This window comes from Rhineura floridana, chromosome 11 (assembly GCF_030035675.1).
Source record: "Rhineura floridana isolate rRhiFlo1 chromosome 11, rRhiFlo1.hap2, whole genome shotgun sequence".
NCBI classification, from domain to species: domain Eukaryota; kingdom Metazoa; phylum Chordata; class Lepidosauria; order Squamata; family Rhineuridae; genus Rhineura; species Rhineura floridana.
Window position 1 is genome coordinate 27,627,823 of NC_084490.1, and position 23,828 is coordinate 27,651,650.

Sequence of the window (23,828 nt, forward strand, 5' to 3'; positions counted from 1 at the left end):
GGTTCCAAAATACTATTCCCATTTTTATACCAAATGGTACCCACCGAAGCCCACCAGCAAACGGGAGTTGTGCAGTTACTTCAGCATTTTGGATGGACATGGGTTGGGGTTGGTGCTGTGGATAATGACAAAGGAGACAGGTTTTTACAGACAATGGTGCCATTGCTTTCCCAGAATGGTATCTGTTATCCCTTCATAATAAGACTACCAAAATGGAATTATGTGGATGAAATGATAGATATGCTTATACAGCAGTGGAAAACCTATGCAATGATCATTGAGAAAAAAGCCAATGTATTATTTCTATATGGAGAAACTCCATCCTTTCAGGTAGTGAGAATATTGTTGTTTCTAGCACCCTTTTTGGCATGGCCACCTCTGGGCAAAGTGTGGATCATTACATCACACTGGGATTTTGCATCAGTGTCTGTTCAAAAAAATTGGGATATGCAAACTTTTCATGGTTCCATATCCTTCACTGTTCACTCAAACCAGCCTCTAGGATTCCAAACATTCATTCAGATGATAAGACCTTCCTGGGCAAAAGGAGATGGATTTATCCAGGATTTCTGGGAACAGGCATTCAGCTGTTCATTGAAAATGTCTAAGGGGCAGGAGGAGGAAAAGAAAACCTGCACTGGTGAGGAGAAGCTGGAGAGCATTCCTGGAATTCTGTTTGAAATGAAGATGACTGGCCACAGCTACAATGTCTACAATGCTGTCTATGTCGTGGCACATGCTTTGCATGCCATATACAAATCCATCTTCAAACGGAGAATGTTGGTTGGTGGAGGGAGACTGGCATTTCAGAATTTTCAACCATGGCAGGTAATTTCAACTCTATACTTCTGAACTTTTGCTTTTGTTTGGGGGTTTTTTGCAAGTCCATTCAGACAAGTAGTGCAAGCCACATGATAAAATATTTTATTATTACTTATAATTGACCATGCACATGAAGCCAAATGGAAGGAAATGAGAATGAGAAGTACAGTCATCACATACACTGTAAAAAAAAAGTAAGGCGAATCTTTGTGAAGCTTGTGGAAATAATTTCAAGATCTAGTTCTTTCTTTCCTAATATTCCCCTTTCATTTTAGGTCCATCACTTTCTGAGTAATACCTTATTCAATAACAGTGCTGGAGACACTGTGCACTTTAATCACAATGGAGAATTAATTGCAGGATTTGATGTTACAAACTGGGTGATTTCCCCAAATGGCTCAGTGGTTAGAGTCAAAGTTGGAAAACTGGAACCCCAGGCTCCTCTAGGCAAAGAATTAAACATTCATGATGAACTAATTGTGTGGCATTCAAGTTTTAACCAGGTGAGTCACGGGTGCAGGTGCCTGAGCATATTAAAGAGAAAATATTTATTTTCGCACATTTATATTTCTGACTTCTTTTCACTTGCTGAATGATGATAATTAGCATTTTTAGAAAAGAATCACAGCTCTCTTTTTTGTACCAATGCAGTTTTTACAAAAACAAACAAACTTCATCTGCATTGCCCCATGGTCCTGAGGGAGATGCAGTAGGCTTTTAAGCACATGAATCCAACTTTCAATTCATCTTTAAAAGCAGGAAACACTGCCTCTCCAAGCATGTCACATTGTTTTGTGACCAACTGATAAGCCAATTATTGCTTGGTTATGTAAGTCAGTTTCCGTGTTCTTTTAAAAATATCTTTTTGATTTCCAGCTTTAATTCTGATCGAATGCTACAGAATTTATTTTTATTTCATAAACTGATTTCTGGAAGTAAAGAGAAAAAGAGATGCAGGTCTCATCCCCAAAGCATCTTTATCATCATGCTAGATATCTCAGTGTAATGGGCATGAGGACAGCAGTGCATTCTAGGGCTGAAGTGTTACTCTAGTTAGCAAATGAATTAATCAATTAAGATTTTTGTGAGATGATCAGAAGCTGATCCCCAATTAGTCTCCTGCCCCCTCATTCCCATTTACAACTTGAGGGTATCTGCTTTTTGTTGCTCTATAGCTTACCTCAGTCCAAACTGAGTAAGAGAATCATGTACGCTGTGGTGAGAGCATCTCTACAAACTTTTCATTTTATCCATTCTTTTGGTTTCTTTTTAAAAATCACCTTTTGAGGGAAAGAAACTGGCTCAATCAGAGAAACTTTGTCCATCACCCCCTCCCTGGAAGCCCAAACCTGGATTGGAATCACTGGCATCTCTAATATACAGCCAAGTGTATAAAGGTCAGACACTCAAGATCAAACTACTTATCCTTCATGTTTCTGTACAGGTGCTGCCTGTTTCTGTGTGCAACGACAACTGTTATCCTGGCTACAGCAGGAAAAAGAAGGAAGGAGAGGTATTCTGCTGCTATGATTGTGCTCCATGTCCAGAAGGGAGCATTTCTTACCAAAAGGGTAGGAGACATTATGTACAGAGATACCAAGTAAAGGCTATAATGTAACATATTTATCTTTTTTTAAACAAAATGTGGCATTGTTTATAAATTCTGAAATAAATGAATGCATTCATTTGGAGAAAGTGTACCCCATAAGAGAGAGGGGGGGTCATAACATGGACCAGGGCTGGTTCTAAAGGGCGGCCAGGTGGGGCACTGGCCTGAGGGCCCCTGGAGCTACAGGGGCCCCTGAGGGCCCCCCCCACAGATCACAGGACAGGAGGAGCTTCCGAGCCACCCGCCATCCTCCTGTTTCACCTACCTTTCTCTCTGCTGTTTTTTGCAGTGTGTGCAGGGTTGCCATCAATGAAGATGGCGGCCGAGGTTTCCATAAGGGGCTGAAGCCTCTGCCGCCATCCTGGTTGATGGCAGCAATGCGTGCGTGTGTGTGCCATCAACCAAGATGGTGGCAGAGGCTTCAGCCCCTTACGGAAACCACGGCCGCCATCTTCATTGATGGCAACCTTGCACACACAGTGCGCACAGCCGCAAAAAACAGCAGAGAAAGGTAGGTGAAGGGGGAGGATGGCGGGAGGCTTGGAAGCTCCTGTCCTGCGATCCACAGCTCCTGCTGCGGATTGCAGAAGAGAAGCGGAGGGGCCCGGGGCAGGCTGGTGCCCAAGGGCCCCGGCATGCCTGGAGCCGGCCCTGATATGGACTTAAAAAACGATAAAATAGCAAAATAAACAGAGAGGGAAGAACTGGTAAAATTTCATAAAGACATAGGAAACAAAAACAATAAGCTACACCACACAGTCAAAATGCCTTTAAGTTTAAATCGCAAAGAAGGGAAAACCTTGTCCTTCCCTGGGAGGTGGGTGATTCCATATCATAGAGACAGCCACTGAGAAGCTCACCTTCCCTTCTGGATCACTCCCAGACATATTTCTAAATGAGACACTCTCCAACAGATCTTAATGTGTAGAACAAAATCATACAGCAGGTAGTGGTCTCTCATGTAACCTCTAACTAAGACATTTAGGGCTTTTAAATGTGAAATCTGAATTGAGCTTGGATACAGATTGGAAGCCAGTAAAGCCATTTCAACAAGAAAGTCATATATTCACTAATAAGCAAAAAAAAACACCTTGCGGTTTAAGAATGTATCTATAACCAACATATATTTCTATCAAACTTTAAAAAACAGGGAAATTGGACAGCTATACAGAATGCACCAGGGGAGCAGGAGACCTGACCTCCTCTCTGAGATATTGTACTGCTCTACACATTTGTAAAAAGGCAAACACAATTTGGGTTGGTCTCTCACAGTCCAATCCACTTTCTGTGTAGCTTGGAAGAATTTGGTAACATGTGCCTCTGAGCATATGGTGAGTGCTGGCAACACCTGCAATCAGGACTATATCTCCAAAGATGCAGAATTACATTTTTGTATGCTTGTTGATGTTCTTTCCTGTTACTGTTGTTCTACAGAGAATCTAACCTAGACAATTATATTTCTCTCATTATTCATCGTAGAAATCTGTGTCAAATTTATTTTTATTAATTTCAAAGTCTTTTTATTGGTCAATGTCATATGATGGTGAAGACAGCCGTTTGTGTTTCAAAATGGAGGTTATGTTCTATTTCTATTTTGGGTGCATTAACAGTTGAATCTAAAACTACAGTTTGATGCAAGGTTTTTGCCTATTAGTTAATTTCTCTGCTTTTTAATCCGGGAGGTAAGAAATGGGATCCTGTGCAAGTTTACTGAAAATTTGCTGATTGATCATTTGCATGCTTACTGAATTCAGTGGGATTTACTCCCATGCAATCATGCTTAGGATAGGTAAAACTCACCAGGGGGAGAGGGGAGGGTTAGGGTTAGGGTTTGCTGAGAAAGGAGTGATCATTTGCATGCTTATTAAGTTCAATGGGATTTATTCCCCTGCAATAATGCTTAGGATAGGTGAAGCTGACCACAAGGGGGGGGAGGAGGAGGAAAGGCGGGGAGAAGAGGAGGAAGAAGGGCAGAGGGAAGGATGGGATGGGATGAGGATAGGCAGGAGGGGAGGATGATGGTATGCTTATTGAGTTCAGTGGGATTTACTCCCATGCAATCATGCTTAGGATAGGTGAAACTGACCACAGGGAGGAGGAGGAGAGGGAGGGACGGAGGGCTGGAGTGGGCAGGGGAGGGAAAAGTAGTAAGAGGGGAGGGGAGAAAGAAGGGAGGAGAGGGGGAGGAGAGGGGAGAGGAGGGGAAAGGCAGGCCTGATCATTAGCATGCTTTTTGAGTTCAATGGGATTTACTCACATGCAATCAGGATAGGTAAAACTGACCATGGGGGAGGAGGAGAAGGGGTAGGGAAGAGGAAAGGGAAGGAAGAAGGGCAGGGAGAGGAGAGGGGATTGGAAGAAGAGGGGGAGGGGCATGAAGAGCAAAGGAAGGTGGAGGGAATGAGCAAGAGGGAGGAGATAGGAGGGAGAAGGAGGAGAGGGCAGGTTTGATCATTTGCATGCTTGTTGAGTTCAGTCAGATTTACTCCTGAACAATCATGCTTATGAAACTGACCTGGGGGTCAGGGAGGGGGAGGAGTGGAAGGGGATGGGGAGGAGATTGGGTGGGTGGGCACTGGGCAGAGGGAAAATGAAAACATTATGAACAGTATCATTGTTTCTCAGTGTTTCATCCACCTTTTTATTCTACAGCAGGCACATGTAACCTCCCACCTAAATGTAAAGCAAAGCTGTCTCTTGCCATATCCACACCAGACCTTTATTTCACTTTAAATAGTTTAGACAGACTAGAGTGGCTAGGAGACACCCTATTCCCCTCACAGAGCTACAATTCCCAGAGGAGGGGCTGACTGTTATACCACTCTTGCCACTGAAGCTCTGTCAGAGGAATAGGACTCTCCTCTCAGCACCCTTCACAAACTACACTTCCCAGGATTCTTTGGGGAAAGCCATGACTGTCTAAAGTGAAATAAAGGTCTGGTGTGTATGTGGCCACCTGATTAGCCAAGCTAGCTGTGAGCCTGGCTTTTAGAACACTGACAATTGGTTCTTACTGAGCATGACTGCACTTATTGACTTTAATGTTAAATTTCTTAAATTAATTAAAAATCTGTGAGGCTTTTTTAACTTTTAAACTGCAGAAGATGAAGGTCAGAGTATGGGGCAAGGTCAGTAACAAGATTACAGGTACTCTGTGAACATGGCTGATATTTAAGTAATTTCAACAAATTATGAGACCACTGAGAAAAAAGTCCAACACAGGTCTCTTGTTGTTTTTTCTCTTGTTTTACACTTTGAACTCTCAATTCTCTCTGAGTGTTTTGTGTATTGCCATGAAAACTTACAGGGTTGTTAAGCAAGCGTTTCTGAGTTCTGACTATAAGTTTTGTAAGGTTTTGTTTTGAAATGAGCTTATGGGAAGCATCGGAATGGCATTTAACATTGCAAAATGCAAAAAATCCATGCTGGTTATAGTATACAACCACTCTCATGCCTATATAATTCTCAGTAACTGTATCCAGTTAAGTTTCCAGTTGCTACCATGTGAATAGCTGAAGTTTCCTAATAGTTTTCAAAGTCAAGCACACATAGAGCACATTGCAATAATGGCATCCCAATGTACCGAAGGCAAGAATCATAATGAAGAGAACTGCTTTCTATAGGAAGACATACAGCTGGTAAATCATTCATACATTGGTAAACCTGAAGTTTAGCAAGCCGAAATTAAATCATTCCCAAAATTCAAATGAAGCCATTTTCTGAATAACGTAACTGGCATGTGAAAAGTGTTTTGAGTGTTTAAAGTATTATGCATAGTTTCTTTCAGTATCTCTTACAACAGGTTTTTAAGAAAGGCCAATATTGTAAGTAGTTCATGGCAGATGAGGACTAACAACAAGAGAAACAGGATTGGACCAAAGGCTAACTTCCAAATTCGTGACTTGAGATGAGATCTGAATTGAGCTCAGTACAATCCACAGAACCTCAGTAAATCCACAAACTCTTTTGGAACTGCAAAAATGCAAAATGAGGCACCCTCATTGGTTGCTAAAACTGACTCCTTCAGAAAATTGTTTGGCAACATCTTGAAATGCTTAAACAGCTTTCTCTTTCCTTCAGACATGGATGCCTGTGTCACTTGTCCTGAAGCCCAGCATCCCAACAAAGACCAAACTCATTGTATTCCCAAGAAAGTAAGCTACCTTTCTTACCAAGAAGATTTAGGAATTGTCTTAGCTGTCTTGGCTATTTCTTTGTCTTTTATCACCACTGTAGTCCTTGGAACTTTTATGAAATACAAGGAAACACCCATTGTGAAAGCCAACAATCGGACCCTCACCTACATCCTCCTCATCTCTCTCCTCCTTTGCTTCCTCTGCTCCTTCCTTTTCATTGGAAGGCCTGGGAAGGTGATATGCCTTCTGAGACAAATGGTGTTTGGCATGGTCTTCTCTCTGGCCCTTTCCAGCATTTTGGCAAAGACTATCACTGTGGTTCTGGCATTCATGGCCACCAAACCAGGATCCAGGATGAGGAAATGGGTAGGGAAAAGACTGGCGAATTCAATTGTCCTTTCCTGCTCCTTTCTTCAAGCTGCCATTTGTACTCTTTGGTTAGCTACCTCCCCTCCATTCCCAGATAGGGACATGCATTCAGTGAATGGAGAAATCATCTTGGAATGTAATGAGGGTTCATTTGCCATGTTCTACTGTGTCTTGGGCTATATGGGCTTCCTGGCCATTGTCAGCTTCATTGTGGCTTTTCTAGCCAGGAAATTACCAGACAGTTTCAATGAGGCCAAATTTATCACCTTCAGCTTGTTGGCGTTTTGCAGTGTTTGGTTGTCCTTTGTTCCAACCCACCTGAGCACCAAAGGGAAATACATGGTGGCTGTGGAGATCTTTTCCATCTTATGCTCCAGTACTGGCGTAGTGGGTTGCATCTTTTTCCCTAAATGCTACATCATTGTGCTGAGGCCTCATCTGAACAATAGGGAGCAGCTAATAAGGATGAAAAATGAAAATAAATAAACTCATTCCCCTGTTAGTCATGTTCCACTTGGAATGCTGATTGTAGGCAATATCACAAGAATTTGAAAATGGTTTCTTGCATAAATGAACATCCCTGCTCACATTCTTGTGAGCAGAACTGAGTAGGGCATAGTCCATCTTGCCCTGGGGCAGGAAACTGTATTATGCAACATCTGCAGCTCCTTTGAGAATGGAACAAATCTCCCAGGCCTCCATTCCCTCTATTATTTTAGGAATGTTCACACATTGCTTTCAACAAGTGTACACAAGGTACAACAAGGGTTCACAAGGTTCATGATAGTACAGCTATACAAATCAACATTTTCAGACACTGAAAATGTGTAGACGATAGCTTGTGCCTATGTTCAGCGTAATGTGTGAACAAGCTTTGTGTGTAAAGTGTGCTGGTATACTAACATATCCTTTTTCCACCAAGGACCATGGGTAATACAACCCCCTTTATCCCTTGCTGAAAAGATACTTTTTGCATCAATATGCTGGAAGCAAGGGAAAAGGAAAGACCTTGTAGACCTATCCCAGCTTCAAAAGTTCAATTGAAATCAGCTACTAGCCCATCCTGGCCTTCAAGGTGAGGGTTCCTTTCCTTCTTTGGTGATGAGGACAGAATAGCAGGCAGTAAAGGGATGAGGTCTTTTGAGTGTTTAAACCTGTGGGAAAATGCTGTATATGTGTTTGTGTTAGAGAGAAAAAATATTCTGTGGCCTCTCTGACTATAATAAGGCCTTGTGTTGTAACATTGTTACAAGCCTGCTTAGCAGTGGCAGCTAAGTGACAGGTTCCGAGAGGAGAGAGATACAGTCACTTTGAGACTATGGGTGCTTTCACACTGCACTTTATTCAGTTATTCTGATGATTTATTTCCTATTAATTTGCGCATAAAATTTGAGCTTTCACACGACATAACGGGTAGCGCCAGAATTCTGGTGGAATGTAGTGGAAGTTTAGCGCTAAATTCTGCAATAAATGATACCTCAAAAATTCCAATAGCAAGGCTGGGGACACGGAAGATCGCGGGAGTTTTGCGCTAGCTGCCGCTGCTCACATAACAGCCATCCCAGCATGCAGTGCATTCCCGCCCTTACCAACAGCCCTCCCAGCATGCAGTGCATTCCCGCCCTTACCAACAGACCTCACCGCACCTCCCAGCCAATCCCAGCTGCTCCTGAGAGAGGAGCCTGTGCTGCAGAGCCTGTGCTGCTGCTGCTGCGCTGCTGCGCCTCTCAGCTGATCACGTTCACGATCGTGCCTCTTTCAACCCCCCCACGCACCAAAAGAACAGGCCTCAAACCAGCTCATCCGGTGTCGCGTGAGGCCGAATGAGGGGGGGAGAAAAATTGTGCTCTGTGTGAACGACTGTTGCACAAAATGCCAGTATAACAGGTACTGCAGCGTAAAAGGGATTTTTGAAATATGGAATGAAGCGCTACCTTTTTAATCTGGTAAAGTAGCGCTATTAGCCCCATGTGTGAAAGCACCCTATATGAGATGGGGCCAATGTCAGCTAAATCCATTCTGTTTGATCTGGGTAACAAAAGACTGATTGGCTGAAGGTTCCAGACAGTTAGGAGTTAAGCACTGGGGAATTGGTTAGAGAAAGTTGGGAGTTGAAGAGACAGGCAGTTGGTTGATGACAACAGCATGAAGAATAAGACCAGAGAATAGCTGAGGGGAAAATTGAGGCCTGTATATTAATATCCAGTCTGTTGGTAATACATGTCTGGGCAAGGTCAGGATAATGAAGCCAGTTGCCGAATTGCTCTGTGCAGTGATCTTACCAAAGGAAGGTGAAACAAGTGGGTTTGTAAAGTTGGCCGAACTGTCCAAACAGCCAGGAGGACAACCAGGGGAGCTTTGGGGTACAGAGACAGATTATCTCCAGTAGGATGATTATCTTGTGGGTGTATTTGGCTGGGGTGGAGGTTTAGGGAAATTGGCCTGAGGGAAAAGCCACTTACAGGCTGGTGTCACCAGCAATGTCTTGTGAGTTTAAAAACTTGACAGCAAGCACCCTTAAAGTCCCAATACAAGTATCAGTAGTCCCTTATGTAAACAGTATCCCTTTAATAAACCTACAATCTTAGCTTAATGTTTATCCTGCCTCTCAGTGTTGGTGTTCATCTCATGCCTAAAGTCAACTATGCACACTACTAGGAGGGTGTTGAAAATATTCTGAAAGAATTGGTGGCAGTGGAAAACGAGTGACGGACAGATACCTAAGCCTGTGTTTACACAAAGTGAGGCTGAGACAGAATCCAGTGTTCCCTAACAAAACCTGATGCTCCAAGAAACTGCTTCATATTTTGTATGACCACAGGATGTTTGTATAACTTATTTATTATGGTCATAGACCCGAGCTGGTTATATACAATTTAAATATACAGGTAAGTACATTTAACAGTAATAGAATTAAAAGTAAAACAAGATAGAAATAAGCCAAAGTTCAGTTTTAAGCTAATAGGCAAAATTCTTCGTCTAGCAATTTGTCAAGAACAGAGAATTAAAATAAGTCATTAAACCAAGAGTGCATATTTCAAACCTGGTTTTTACGTATGGATTGTGATACATGGAGAAATTTGGCAACTAGTTCTGTTAGAGTTTTGTCTTTATCGGACAAAAGAAAGTGAACAATCCATTCTGGTGTTCTATCAGAAAAGGTAGAAATGGATAGTAGAATTAATTTAACTCTTGGAACATTGTATATCTCACAGTTAAGTAGGACATGTTCCAGGATTTCAGGTAAATTCTGATTACAAATACAGTAGCGTCTTTCTAGCGGGATACCTTGATAACGACCCGTTAAGAGAGCTGATGGTAGACAGTTGAATCTGGCACGAGAGAGATGTTTGTATAACCCTATCTGCTAGAGTGAGGACACAATTAAAGCTACAAAAAGCTACAATATGGGTAATCCAAACAATTATATTAACATGGAACGAGTTTGTTACCGGCAAGACCGGCATTCACTGGCAAGAAGGTAGTCTTGCTGGTAACAAGTTGAAACGGTTTTCCTGCCATCACCTTACTTTATGAAATGCAGTTTTTATTCCTTGTGCCTAGGAACATAGGAGGCTGCCTTATTCTCGGTCACTCCATTGGCCCGTTCAGTAATGTCTACACAGACTTGCAGAGGCTCCCTAGGGTTTCAGGGAAGGGGATATTCCTAGTCCTACTTTGGGGATGTTGTGGTTTAACTCTGGACCCTTCTGCACTGAAAGAAGAAGATGCTCTATCTTGTACTTTTTCTTCAATGTTAACGTCCTTGCTAGGAATCTGCATCAAATGGCTCTTTTAGCAAGCTCAAGGGCTGCATGAATAAGCATTTATATGGGAGTGTGGATTCCCATCTAAAAGTGCATCTATACAATGTGCATCTATAAAAGCCTGCTTCCACTTTTAGCCAACCTCTAATCTTATGAATGATGAGTAATGATAAGGAATTGTGATCTTAAGACATGGGTAGGTGCATAAGGCGAAAGCAACTGAAACCCCAAGCCACAAAGCACCTGGTAAGCGCCTCTCCCGCTATGAACCGACCCAGTCACTTCGCTCAGCGTCTAAGGCCCTCCTCCGGGTACCAACCCATCGGGAAGCCCGGAGGACAGTTACTCGATCTAGGGCCTTTTCTGTAGTGGCCCCCGAATTGTGGAATAGCCTCCCCGAAGAAATATGCCTGGCGCCGACGCTTCTATCTTTTCGGTGCCAGGTTAAGACCTGGCTATGCTCCCAGGCATTTTAAAGCGTTTAATGTTACAATTTTAAATCTCTTTGTTTCAGTTTATTTATTGTGATATTTTGTATTTCTGTACTTTTAATCTTTTGTACACCGCCCAGAGAGCTATTCGCTATGGGCGGTTTAAAAATGAAATAAAATAAAATAAAAAAAATAAAAATAAAAATGCGGTATTGAATGGGGCCTAGAAACAAATCTGAGGCTGCATTGAAGGCAAGAAAGGAATGGTATGTTTGTCATCTTTACACCCCCTAGGTACAGCCTTGTTGATAAATAAATAAAATAGGTTCATAATGCCTGGTTCCAGTTAGAACTTTGTCATATTCTGCAGCAGATGAAGCTTCCAAACAATATTCAAATGCAACTCTGGATACAATGCATTATAATAATCCAAATGGGAAACTATTGGAGTATGGGAGTATGAAGTCAGGTTATCCACAACCATATATGATCATAGCTAAGATGCCAGCCTAAGCTGCTGGAAGGCCCTCTGTGGCACAGGGGCCACTGGTGCCTCAAATGACAGTGATAAATCCAAAACTACTACAAGCTATGAGCTTGCTACTTTATCAGGAGTGCAACCTTCTCAAGATAAGTTTGGACAAAACTGTCTTGTCTGGACTGACTTTCAGCTTGTAGGCCCTTTTCCAGTCCATTACCACAGCCAGGCACTAGAATTTCACAGCCACCACCTCACCTGCTTTAAATGAAAGAAAGAAGTAGAGCATCATCTCCATACCTATGACAATGTACTCCAGATCTCCAGATGACCTATCAGTAGTTTCATGTAGATGTCACACAGCAAGGGAGATAAGATGGAGACCCGAGGGTCTCCAATACATAAGTGTCACAGGTTCAAGAAGAAATCCTCCAGTGCCACCTTCTGGAAATGCCTGTCCAACTGTGAGCAGAAACACTGCATGAAAGTATCACACACACACACAATTCAGACAGCTTCAGAAGAATACCATAGTCAGAGGTTGAGAATGCACAAGATCATGCTCCTTATTGTCCACAGAGTGACAAAGGCAGATTCAGTGCCAAAGCCAGGCCTAAACCCTCATTGAAATGGATCAAAATGGATGCTAGAGTGTCTGGATCTGGTCAGCCACTGCTCAAATACCTTGATTAGGAAGGGGAAATTTGCCAACAGTCTATAATTGATAAATTCTTCCAGCCCTAGTGATGTCATTAAGCATGATACATTAAGTATCAACCACAGTTGCTTGGAGCATACCATTAAAAAAAAATCTCTGATTGGAAATTAAGATAGAAATCTTACCTAAAAGAGGGTGTTCCCAGGTCCAGCTGAAGTGACAAGGTCATTCCTTCTCACCGGCTTAGGGAGCATGGATGCAAAATGGAAATGGACTGCCTTCAAATCAATCTGGACTTATGATAACCCTATGAATAGGGTTTTCATGGTAAGCAGTATTCAGAGGGGGTATTCTGAGGCTGAGAGGCAGTGACTGGCCCAAGGTCACCCAGTAACTAAGCAGGCACCAGGTAGCAGGTCTAATCCAGGTAAACCCCCCAAAGCTGGAGCCCTTCCCAGCGACCCAGCCAGCCAGCACGCCAGCCAGCCAATTCACATCATACCTGCTCCAAGTTCCTCCCTCACTTTCTCCGATTGCGCCGCTGCTGAGGAAGCCTGGACTCTCATTGGGCCTCAGGGGCAGCCAGTGCGTGCAAAGGAGAGGGGGGGGGCAAAGGAGGTGTTGAAGCAGGTAGAAGCAAGGGGGAATTAGCGTATGCGTGTCTGGAAGCTAGGGCATGCATGCGCGGCTGGGTGAGCATCCACAAAAGCTGGAGATTCAGGGACATGCAGGTGAGTCTGACTGGAAATCAGAACAGCAACAGCAATCCCTGAGTCTCCAGTGGGATCCCTGAGAACTGGCAACCCTAGAAGATATCCATTGGGTAGCAACAATAAACAAGAAGGAGAGTTCGAACAGGCTGTTTGCTGGACTCTCTTCCCATTCATACTTGTAGCTAGAAAAACTAGCCTCATGCTCATAAGCATGGGGTGCTGTAGTGGGGCAGCACATTGTCCCAGACAGCAATGAACAGGGTGATTTACCTCCTGCCCTCATGCCAGCTCTCATGGGGCTGCCTGTAGTCCCAGGTGATCCACCAAGAACACTAAAAGGGTGGACTGGGCTAGGCCCTTAGAAGGCCTCAGCCCTGCTGCATCTGGGCTCTTTCTTGGCGCATCCTCTTCCCTACCCACAACACCCTCCCACCCTCAATTGTAGTGCTTCATTGAGCTTTTCTTAAAAGGGTCACTGGTTGACAGGGCCGGATAAGAATTTTCCTCTCAATCAAATTGGCTCTCATTTGCGTAGGTTTTTTGCCTGTCAGTGATTGCTCTTCAGTTGTTAGGCATACATATGCTTCTGTCACAACTTAAAATGGAAATGGCATTGGACAGGATTAAATATAAGGGGGACCCCCATAAAGGGTCTAGTGAGGATATGGGTTGGGCCATGCCCCTGGCTTGGGAAGTGCTGAGCCTCATCCAACTCACACCCAACCCCCTGGTTGCCCCAAATTCTGTATAGAGCCCCTGTATGGGCATATTCAGATATTGCTGTTTTGGACTCAGAATAACATCAGTTCCTGACAAGAGCTTTAGAAGTCCCTAGGTCTAACCCTATAGCAGTTGTACACATGAAGACAGCCTGCTACTCAGTGAAAACTTTAGCCCAGAAAACAGCCATTTATTATTGATTTAAGATGATTTTTCAACTGGCTGCCTCTCTCATCCTAATGACACATGAGGATATAGGACCAGAATCATGGCCTGTCAATATTTTTTTTGACAGTTTTAGCCTTTTCAGTGTACTATTTAACCACAAGGAGCTATAGTGGTGCTTGTTTGGATGTGACAAGGTGTTTAACCAATGTTGACTTTCGGGCTACCCACATTAGTGTTCAACTGTTGTTCTGTTATATTGTACAAAATAAATTATGGTCTTCCCTGACAAACTACCTCCATACTTGGCCTTTATTTGTCCATATGGCCTCAAGGGGCTTTTACGTAAATATAGATTATACACTCTGCAGATGATGGGGGTTAAGGGATGCTAAAATGGTCAATGTAAAATGAGCAGATTCTGTCCTGCTGGCTGTCAGAAGTTAGAGGACTTGGTTCACTTCCTTTTAGAATGTCCTTTGTATTTAGACTTAAGAATTCCATATCTTTTTAATATGCTTTTAAACCTTTTTTAAGGAACAGTATGTTTTTAACCTTTTGTAAAGATGTCTTGAAAGCTTTTTAAAACATGTTTTTAAAGATGTTTTGTTTTAATGTATTTTAAAGTCTGTTTTTGTGATGTTTTAAAGTGTTTTTAGTGCTTTTGTTTGCCGCCCTGGGCTCCTGCTGGGAGGAAGAGCAGGATATAAATCAAATAATAAATAAAATAAAATATCTTAACTCACTTATTGCTGGGATGGAAGATAATACTTTTTAAAAACAAAATTATATTTTTATTGGTAAGAACAGATTTCTATGTGACATACTGGGCTGCCAAATATGTTAAACTAGCTCTGCATTCTCTACTAGCTATAGCTTCTGAACCGTCTTCAAATACAGCCCCACATATAATGCATTGCAGTAGCCTAACATGGAGGTAATTAGAGCATAGATACAGGATGGATAAACAATATTGCCAGCTGAGTTCTGTGAGATCCTGTTGTGGTCCCTGGAGGCATGTATTAGATTAGATGGTTTGGTAACTTTCACTTTCTTCAAGGAAGCAAATTCTGCATAATAAATGACTTGCTTTGTACTCATCATTTTTCATTTTTCTCTTCAGGTGATGCCAGTTTCTGTGTGCAACAACAACTGCTATCCTGGCTACAGCAGGAAAAAGGAGGGAGAGAAATTTTGCTGCTATGGTTGTGCTCCGTGTCCGGAAGGGATGATCTCTAAACAGGAGGGTAGGAGGCATTATCTACAGAGATATGAAGAAAAATCTATAACATAACATAACATGTTTTTATTTTTTAATGTGGAATGGTTTATAAACTCCAAAATAAATAAATTTATTTATTTGTAGAATGTGTATCCTACTAAAGTATACGTAAAGTGGTTCAGAATACAGATTTTAAAAATAACTAAAGAGAGGAGACAACTAGTAAAATGTCATAGTCATAGGGAGCATAAATTAACATCAGTCATGCCATACAGGCCAAATGCCTTACAAAATTTAAAGAGGGAAAAGCTGGCCTCAATTGTAGGGAGATTCCATATTAAGGAGGCCTCCTCCTGGGTCCCACTGTTACTGGATTTATAACTGACTCCTTTAGAAAAGTGTTGGGCCATATCTTGAAATACTTTAACAGATCTTCCTTTCTTTCAGATATGGATACCTGTGTCAGTTGTCCTGAAGACCAATATCCCAACAAGGACCAAAAGCAATGCATTCCCAAGGTTCTAAGTTACCTCTCCTATGAAGAATATTTAGGGATCATCTTAACACTCTTGGCTAATTCTTTCTCATTTATCACCACTTTAGTCCTTGGAACTTTTATAAAGCATAAGGACACTCCCATTGTGAAAGCCAACAACCGGACTCTCACCTACATCCTCCTCATCTCCCTCCTCCTTTGCTTCCTCTGCTCTTTCCTCTTCATTGGGAAGCCTGGGAAGGTAATCTGCCTTCTGAGACAAACGGTGTTTGGCATGGTCTTCTCTCTGGCCCTTTCCAGCATTTTGGCAAAAACCATCACTGTGGTTCTGGCATTCATGGCCACCAAACCAGGATCCAGGATGAGGAAATGGGTGGGGAAAGGACTGGCAAATTCAATTGTCTTCCTGCTCCTTTCTTCGAGCTGCCATTTGTACTCTTTGGTTAAGTACTTCCCCTCCATTCCCAGATAGGGACATGCATTCAGTGAATGGAGAAATCATCTTGGAATGTAATGAGGGTTCATTTACCATGTTCTACTGTGTCTTGGGCTATATGGGCTTCCTGGCCATTGTCAGCTTCATTGTGGCTTTTCTAGCCAGGAAATTACCAGATAGTTTCAACGAGGCCAAATTTATAACTTTCAGCATGTTGGTGTTTTGCAGTGTTTGGTTGTCCTTTGTTCCAACCCACCTGAGCACCAAAGGGAAATATGTGGTGGCTGTGGAGATCTTCTCTATCTTATGCTCTAGTGCTGGCGTAGTGGGTTGCATCTTTTTCCCTAAATGCTACATCATTGTGCTGAGGCCTCATCTGAACAACAAGGAGCAGCTAATAAGAATGAACAATGAAAATAAATAAACTCAAGTCTTTATTCTGCTGTTAGTCATGTTCCACTTGAAATGCTGACTGCAGGGAGTATCAAAATAATTTGAAAATGAGATCTTGCATAAATGAATATTCCCTGCTCAAATTCTTGTGAGCAGTAGGGCACAGTCCACTTTGAATAGACCCCCATCTTGACTGTATTCACACACCCTGTTCTATGATGCCTGGAGCCTTCTTAAGACCCTAAGGGAAAAGAATTGCCTTAGGGGGCAGAAAATGGTATCATGCAACATCTGCAGCTCCCTTGTCCTAGTCCACCAGGCTTCCCCTTTCCCCTCCCCCCGTGATTGTAGAAGTGGTCACACATTGCATTCAATGAGAACATTCTGTGTACCAGTGTACACAATGGCTAAGCTATGCAAACCAACAAGTGTACACTCTTTCACACAAGTACTTCTACATGTGTAGAGAGAGAGATTATACCTGTGTTTAGTGTAATGCGTGAACAAGTCCTGTGTGTAAAGTAAGGATGATGCTGCCACAGTAGTTGCACAATATGTTTTCACCAAAGATAACACACAGTTCAATCCACAAAACCCCTGCCAGGAAAGACACTGTCAGTGTCACTATTCTGGCAGCTAAGGAAACAGGAGAGGCCTGGTATACCTATCCCAACTTTGGAAGAGCCTTTTATGTTGCCTTCTTTTCCTTCCCAGCCAGCTGAGGATCTTGTTCTTTGGGTAGGGAACTTAGCAGCAGACAATAAAGGGAAGTGGTCCTTTTGGTTGTTCAGATGTAATGCTCCAAGGATCTCTTTCATATTTTGTGTGAATGGTGGGATTTGTATCCCTACCTGGTGAAATGAGGGCCAGTAGTGGCTGGTGCCCTCCTGGATCTGACAGAGCTGCTAGAAAGTAAAGGGCATGGCTAATGAGGTCACAGGGGCACGGTCAGTTTGGGACTTCTTCCCAGTCTCCTTCCTTGCAAAGATACTATGGACACTTGTGCACTGCAATAAGCAAACCGAAAAGTGTCTTGGCTTGGTTCAGAAAGTGTCCCTGCTGTCACAGTTGCTTTTCTGCCAGAAGAAAAATTGTGTCCCCTCCACCTGTTCTTGTCTCTTCCTATCCTTCTCCTTTGCAAAGAAACAGTGGGCACTTAAATACTGCAGTTGCAGAAATACTAAACACATATAGTAACTAAGTGTCTTACTTTGGTTCAGAATTGCTGTCAGAATTTCTAGTCTGAATTCATGCCAGAGAAATCATACATTACTCAGAAGTAAGCCTTACTGAACTCCTATGGATTGTTCCCTGATAAGTATGTACAGAATTGCAACCTGAATGAGTCTTAAAGGTGCCACACAGGACTGTTAACAAGGGACCCCATAAATGTCCAGATCTATGGGGAAAGATTATCCGCCTCCCTCAGTTTATTCACTTCTGCATCTTTTTCACAGACTGTGGAATAAGGTGGAAGGATATTAAGTGAACTGGGACGAGAGAGAGCAGGGTTAAAAGACAAATAATTGGGTGTTAGAACAAATTAAACCAGAACTATCACTAGAAGCTAAAACGATTCATGAAAAGATAATGCTGGGAAAAGATAATGCTGGGAAAAGCAGGAGGGAGTAGAAAAAGAGGAAGGCCAAACAAGAGGTGGATTGATTCCATAAAGGAAGCCACAGACCTGAACTTACAAGATCTGAACAGAGTGGTTTATAACAGATGCTATTGGAGGTCAGTGAATCATAGGGTTTCCATAAGTTGCGATTGACTTGAAGGCACATAACAACAACAATACCTGGGCCTGTTGTTATGCAGGAAGACAACCAAGGATGCACCTGACTTGTGGAGTCAGAAGGGATGGGTTCAAGAACCAAGCACATAGACATGAAGCACATTTCATTAGAAATACCTACTGCAGAGGACTACTCAAGATGGAGTATTGTCCAACAGAAGACATGACTTCAGACGCTGTGATGAAGGTGTTGGGCAAAGTCAGATACTGCAAGCTGCGAGACAAGATGAACCTCATGGGCTGAACCAAACACTAGTTGAGAAGGGGTATTGGAAGCAGGGCAAGCGCAACTCCTGTTTGGGTTCTTTTGTTTGTATTCCAGAAGGAAGATAGAGTTGGGGTCCTCCAGCTGGCTAGGCTTGCCTACCTTTACCTGTGCTCTTCTCTACCTAACTTCCTTCTGTTGTAAACTGATATGCTCAGGGAAGCTGACCTGCCCCTCCTTCCTTTGTCTTTTTCTTCACTGTCCAAGGGGAGAGGAGACATCCTTGTCTTTGCTCTCTCTCCTGAGCCATAAGGGCAATACTCAAGTCTGGGCATTGCGCCTCCAAATTAGTTAGTTAGAACTAGGTATTCCTTTCCTATCTACTATGTATTTCTATAGATCTTCCGGGGGATCCACTTCCGGTAAGACGCTTATTTTTAAGCTCCTGATGTTAGCTTGGACTACGTTATAAATAAGCTTTATATCAATACCAACTGGAACCTTGATCTCAATTTACTTATCTTCGTCAGTAAGGCAACAGTAAAGATAGCCAGAGGGCAGTAAAAGAGCTATACAAAGAGCAGCACAAAGAGTGATTCTGCAGTCTCTAACATCAGAGCTAATAGCCGCCATTAATTTGGATAATTGCCACACTTTATCTAGCATAACCTCCCCCTCTAAGAACACCCTGCCTGTGGAAGCTCTTTCAAGTCTTATCTACAGTGACAGTTCTAGTGAACCTAGTGAGTAATTGCTTAAGCATAACAGACTGCTGATCCGGTTCCAACAAGTAGAAATCTACTAGAAACAAGAAGTGGGGAAGAGATTCGACATGGAGGACGAATGCTACCCTAATAAGCATCAAACTAAGATAACAAAATATTTTTCACAGGTGCATGATGTACTACATCCTCCCTTGACTATACAGAAACCTCAGGCCTCGTCCCTTCCATTTTCAATGACACAGGAATGGTCTCTTGTGAAACCCTTCACAGTTAATAGCTTCGCTGACAATGCTGACGCATTTACAACTAAAAGTCTTGCGGAGGAGCTGTTAGATGCTGGTTTTAACTGCTCTCTCAACTCAATTTATGATCTGCCTCCCTCAGAGCCAGTTACCATTGACTCATATCATGAGCAATCTAGGGAAAACTGTACTACCTCTCAGCCTTATGGAGCTTTGGATCTAACCCCCCTAACACCTAATCTCACGACGGCGCCTAAACCAACAGATATAGACTGGCAAACTTTTCTGCTACAGGAATTGAGACTAATCAAATCATTTATTAATGAAACCAATAACCTACTTACCACCCTGGTGAAATCCTGGGGGGTTCATTCTATATATAACACCCCAGAACAACGACTTGGTACGGTCCAGTAGGAGGTGCCTGTAAAAGAATTGACAAAAAATGGAAGGAGGAAGAACCAACGACAGCTGCCCAAAGTTGCTTCCTCTGGAAAGAAAAATCGAAAACAAGTAAAGAGCTGTAAAAAATCTAAGAATTTTAAAAATACAGTAACTCCAGCTTTTTAAAAAATGAATTTTAAACCACTATTTAAACTCCTCGAACCACAAAGGCCGAATACTGCTACGAGAGAACACACCCTCCCTCCGCTTCACACCAATAACATACAGCAGAATGCATCCTCTGTGCATTCTACTGAAGACTTTCATGATGGAGATATAACTAAAACTGAAGAATAATGCTACACTACAACATCTCTTCAGACAAATAGCAAGACTCCAGTTGTCAACACCTATATCCGGCCTTGGAATCTAGTCTTACAGCCTGGGAAATTGGCGATATCATACAAGTCAAGGGGTTCAAGATGCTGGCCCCCCTTCCCAAGTGTGCCATTCCTGGACAAGTGTTTTGCTCGTCTTTTGCATCCCTGGCAATCTATTAATTACATTAAATCTATGATCAACATATCCACTATATCCGGGGTATGGCGTTTAATTGTGACATTTCACTCACCATCAATGGCCTACCAGATCTATCACGCAAGAGAAGAGTTTTCCTACAGATACAATGTTATTACATCAATTCTTCTGCCCCAGAATCTTTATGGCCTCTCTTAGATCGCCCAGTGAGCCTTATCTGTTCAGAGTCAGGGTCATCTTTAACTCCTGACCAATCTCAGCATAAAGAACAATCTCCTTTGGGCGTAGTTACTATTCCACCTGTAACGCTTTCTACCCTCCTCTGTGAGTTGGAACCGGAAGAGTCCCAACTCGCGGAGTTATATTTGCATCTATCAGATTCAGAGAGAGATATGGTTATCAACAAACTTTATTGCTTAATTCAATGACTGACAGATACGAACCCTCAAAAACGCTCCACTGGGGAAGCGGCTACCGGTTCTGTATCGGATATGTATCCCTCCGTGTCTACTCCTTCTCTGCTACCGGCCAAATCACTGAATTCGCGCCCATCCAGGGGGACAGTCTTCATAGATGAACTGGGTCTTCTGGATCAGATTGAAGTGTTGCATTGACCTACACGGCGGGAATTATCCTCCTTATCACTACAACTGCTGTCCTGGAACATTGCAGGATGGCCTGCTAAACAAAACATCCCAGACTTTATTAACTATTTAAACCAACAAGATGTAATCTGTTTAAAGGAGACTTGGCATACCAGTGACCTAAGTATAGATGGTTTTACTTCTATTACCTTACCTGCTGCCCCTCCCTTGCCTAAATCCAAAGGACGTCCTAAAGGAGGGTTGGCAATTCTTATATCAACAACACTACAGATCCACAGCTGTAAATTACTGCCTTGCCATAATTATGTTATGGCCGTTTGCCTGACCTTTGATACCTTGTCCTTCATATTAATTAATGTCTATATTCCACCTGCCATATCTAGAGCACTCACGGACCAAATATGGGAGGATTTAGATCAATATGTCACAGAGTTGGAGGCTCGTTTCTCTAAAGCTACCATAGTTATTACGGGAGACCTCAACGCTAGAATCGGACAGAATAATGAAAGGTTATTTGACTCCAAGTTATGGAGGGGTGAAGTTAACACACACCTAATTCCCAACCTAGAGAGAACCTCTAAGGACCTTAAAGTTAACTATGCGGGAATTTGTCTGACTCGTTTTGTTGGTAGCCATAACTTTGCTATTCTTAATGGCCTGCAGCCCTTTGACGCTTGCGCAGAATTTACTTACATTTCAAACAGGGGAAGTAGTGTGATCGACTTTGTGATCACATCACCCCCCCTTTTGAATCTAATAACCAACTTTTCGGTAGATAACAAATTAGATAGTGATCATCTACCCCTGTCCCTTTCATTATGCTTAGAGCCAACCTGCAGACTACAGGCAACATACAATCCAGCCGCTAACCATCTGTACTTTATATATAAACGCCCTATGTGGACCGCGACAGTCACTTCTAAAATAGCGGAATTTATTTCATCCCCACCGGCTAAGATCATACAAGAGTTTCTTGGAAACTCCTCCAATCTCTATGACTCTCTAAGTGCATTTGATTCGCTGGTTGAGTCACTCCAGCCTCTACTAGTACCAAAAACTGTGCACATTCAAACAAATTCCAATCTAGGCCTACCCAATTGGTATGACTCAGAATGCTCAAATCTGAAGAGACAATTAAAAACAATATATCTATGCTACCGCAGGCAAAATGCCAACCTTTTGCCGGATGCCTATAATAATACCAAAAGGAAATATAAGGCTCTTATAGCCACCAAAAAATGGCAAGCTTTACAAAAAGGATGGGTTACTTTGAGACAAGCAGCCTTAGATAAAAATCCAAAAAGTTTCTGGTCACTAGTAAATAGCTCCATCAGACCGTATAACCTTGCCCCCTGCAATATCCTCCTGTGTGTCTGGGAACAACATTTTGCGGACTTCCAAAAGGATTTTTCTCATAATGCCCTAAAGTCCTCGTTTATTGTTGACCATGAAAACCTTCCTACCTGGTCATCGGTCACTCAATCAGAAATTATGGATCTGATTAATAATTTAAGGCTGGCCAAAGCTCCGGGTGGAGATAATCTTCCCCCAGAGCTATTGAAAAAGCACTCTGACTGGTGGGCTCCTATTCTGGCCAACCTATTTACTTTGACCAACAATACTGGACACTTTCCCCAGGCTTGGAAGGAAGCCATAGTCGTGCCCATCTACAAAAAAGGCCCCAGGGATGCGCCCACCAGTTATAGGCCAATCAGTTTGCTCTTGGTCATTGGAAAGCTATATGCCACCTACTTAAAGAGGAAACTATATAACTGGATGGAGGCGGAAAATGTATTGGGATGGGAACAGGCAGGCTTCAGGAGTGGTAGATCTGTTATGGATCACTGTATCATCCTGCATCATCTGGCGGAAAAATACAGGAATCATGTTGGGAGCGGCCTGTATGCCGCATTCATTGACCTGAAGTCTGCCTTTGATTCCATCTCGAGGGACATACTTTGGGCCAAATTGGCCAAAACCTCCATTGACAAAAGGCTGTTGTTTTTGATATACAATCTTCATCTGGACACCTCGCTCCGCGTCCGCTGTGGATGTAATGGAGGTCTTTCCAATCCAATCCACACGGTAAAAGGAGTCAGACAAGGTTGTGTATTGGCTCCCCTCCTTTTCAAACTTTTTTTGAATGACCTGGCCCCCAATTGCTTGGCGCCTGATTTCCACTCTCCCAAGATCCAAGGAAGTAGATGCCCCCTTCTGCTCTACGCTGACGATGCGGGCCTGCTTTCCTTTTCCAAAGTAGGCCTCATACGTTTGATTAGAGTTTTTATGAGCTATTGCTCAGAGAACTCATTAACAATTAATTTCAACAAAACAAAAATATTGGTGTTTACAAAATCCCTTTCGATCTCCAGATGGGAAATTAATGGCCATTCTATCGAGCAAGTTAGATCTTACAAATACTTGGGTATGATATTTCACTCTACTCTCTCTTGGGCGCCTCACATTCGTGCGGCAGTTGCTACGACTCGGAACACGGTGAAGGGTATTATACGCTATTATTATAATAAAGGAGGGCAATTTATACCAGCAGCCATTGAGGTTTTCAGAGCCAAAGTGCTAGCCCAACTATTATATGGCGTTCCATTATGGATATATGCCTTTAGCTCTACAGTTGAAGCAGTTTTGTCCATCTTTTTACACCGAATCTTCAGAATTCCAAATTGCGTCCCCAGCACGGCCTTGAGATTAGAAGCTGGCCTAAGCTCGGTTGAATGCCAAGCGTGGACTCTTGCTTATAATTTTTGGGCCAAAATTGCTTATGTCTGCTTACCGGGTTATCTGTCGCTTAGAGGAAGATGTGTTCCTTTCCACCTGGAAGAAATCCTTTATAGATAAGCTTCCCTATTTAGGCCTTTCAACAGAATTTCTATCTTCCCAAAATTTTAATAAGGCTAAA

The 23,828-nt window shown here is 42.6% G+C and overlaps 1 protein-coding gene and 1 pseudogene across 1 annotated transcript in view; both read left to right on the plus strand.

Annotated features, from left to right (window-relative positions):
- The window catches only part of LOC133367659 (vomeronasal type-2 receptor 26-like), a 45,888-nt gene extending 38,466 nt beyond the window's left edge, over positions 1-7,422 (plus strand). The window contains exons 6-8 of the mRNA XM_061591754.1: positions 1,098-1,325; positions 2,267-2,393; positions 6,512-7,422. Of these exons, the coding sequence (XP_061447738.1) occupies positions 1,098-1,325; positions 2,267-2,393; positions 6,512-7,422 (1,266 nt within the window). The remainder of the gene's footprint in view (positions 1-1,097; positions 1,326-2,266; positions 2,394-6,511) is intronic.
- A 5,524-nt stretch (positions 7,423-12,946) lies between these two features.
- On the plus strand, positions 12,947-18,844 carry LOC133367660 (vomeronasal type-2 receptor 26-like; annotated as a pseudogene).
- Positions 18,845-23,828: the final 4,984 nt, after the last annotated feature.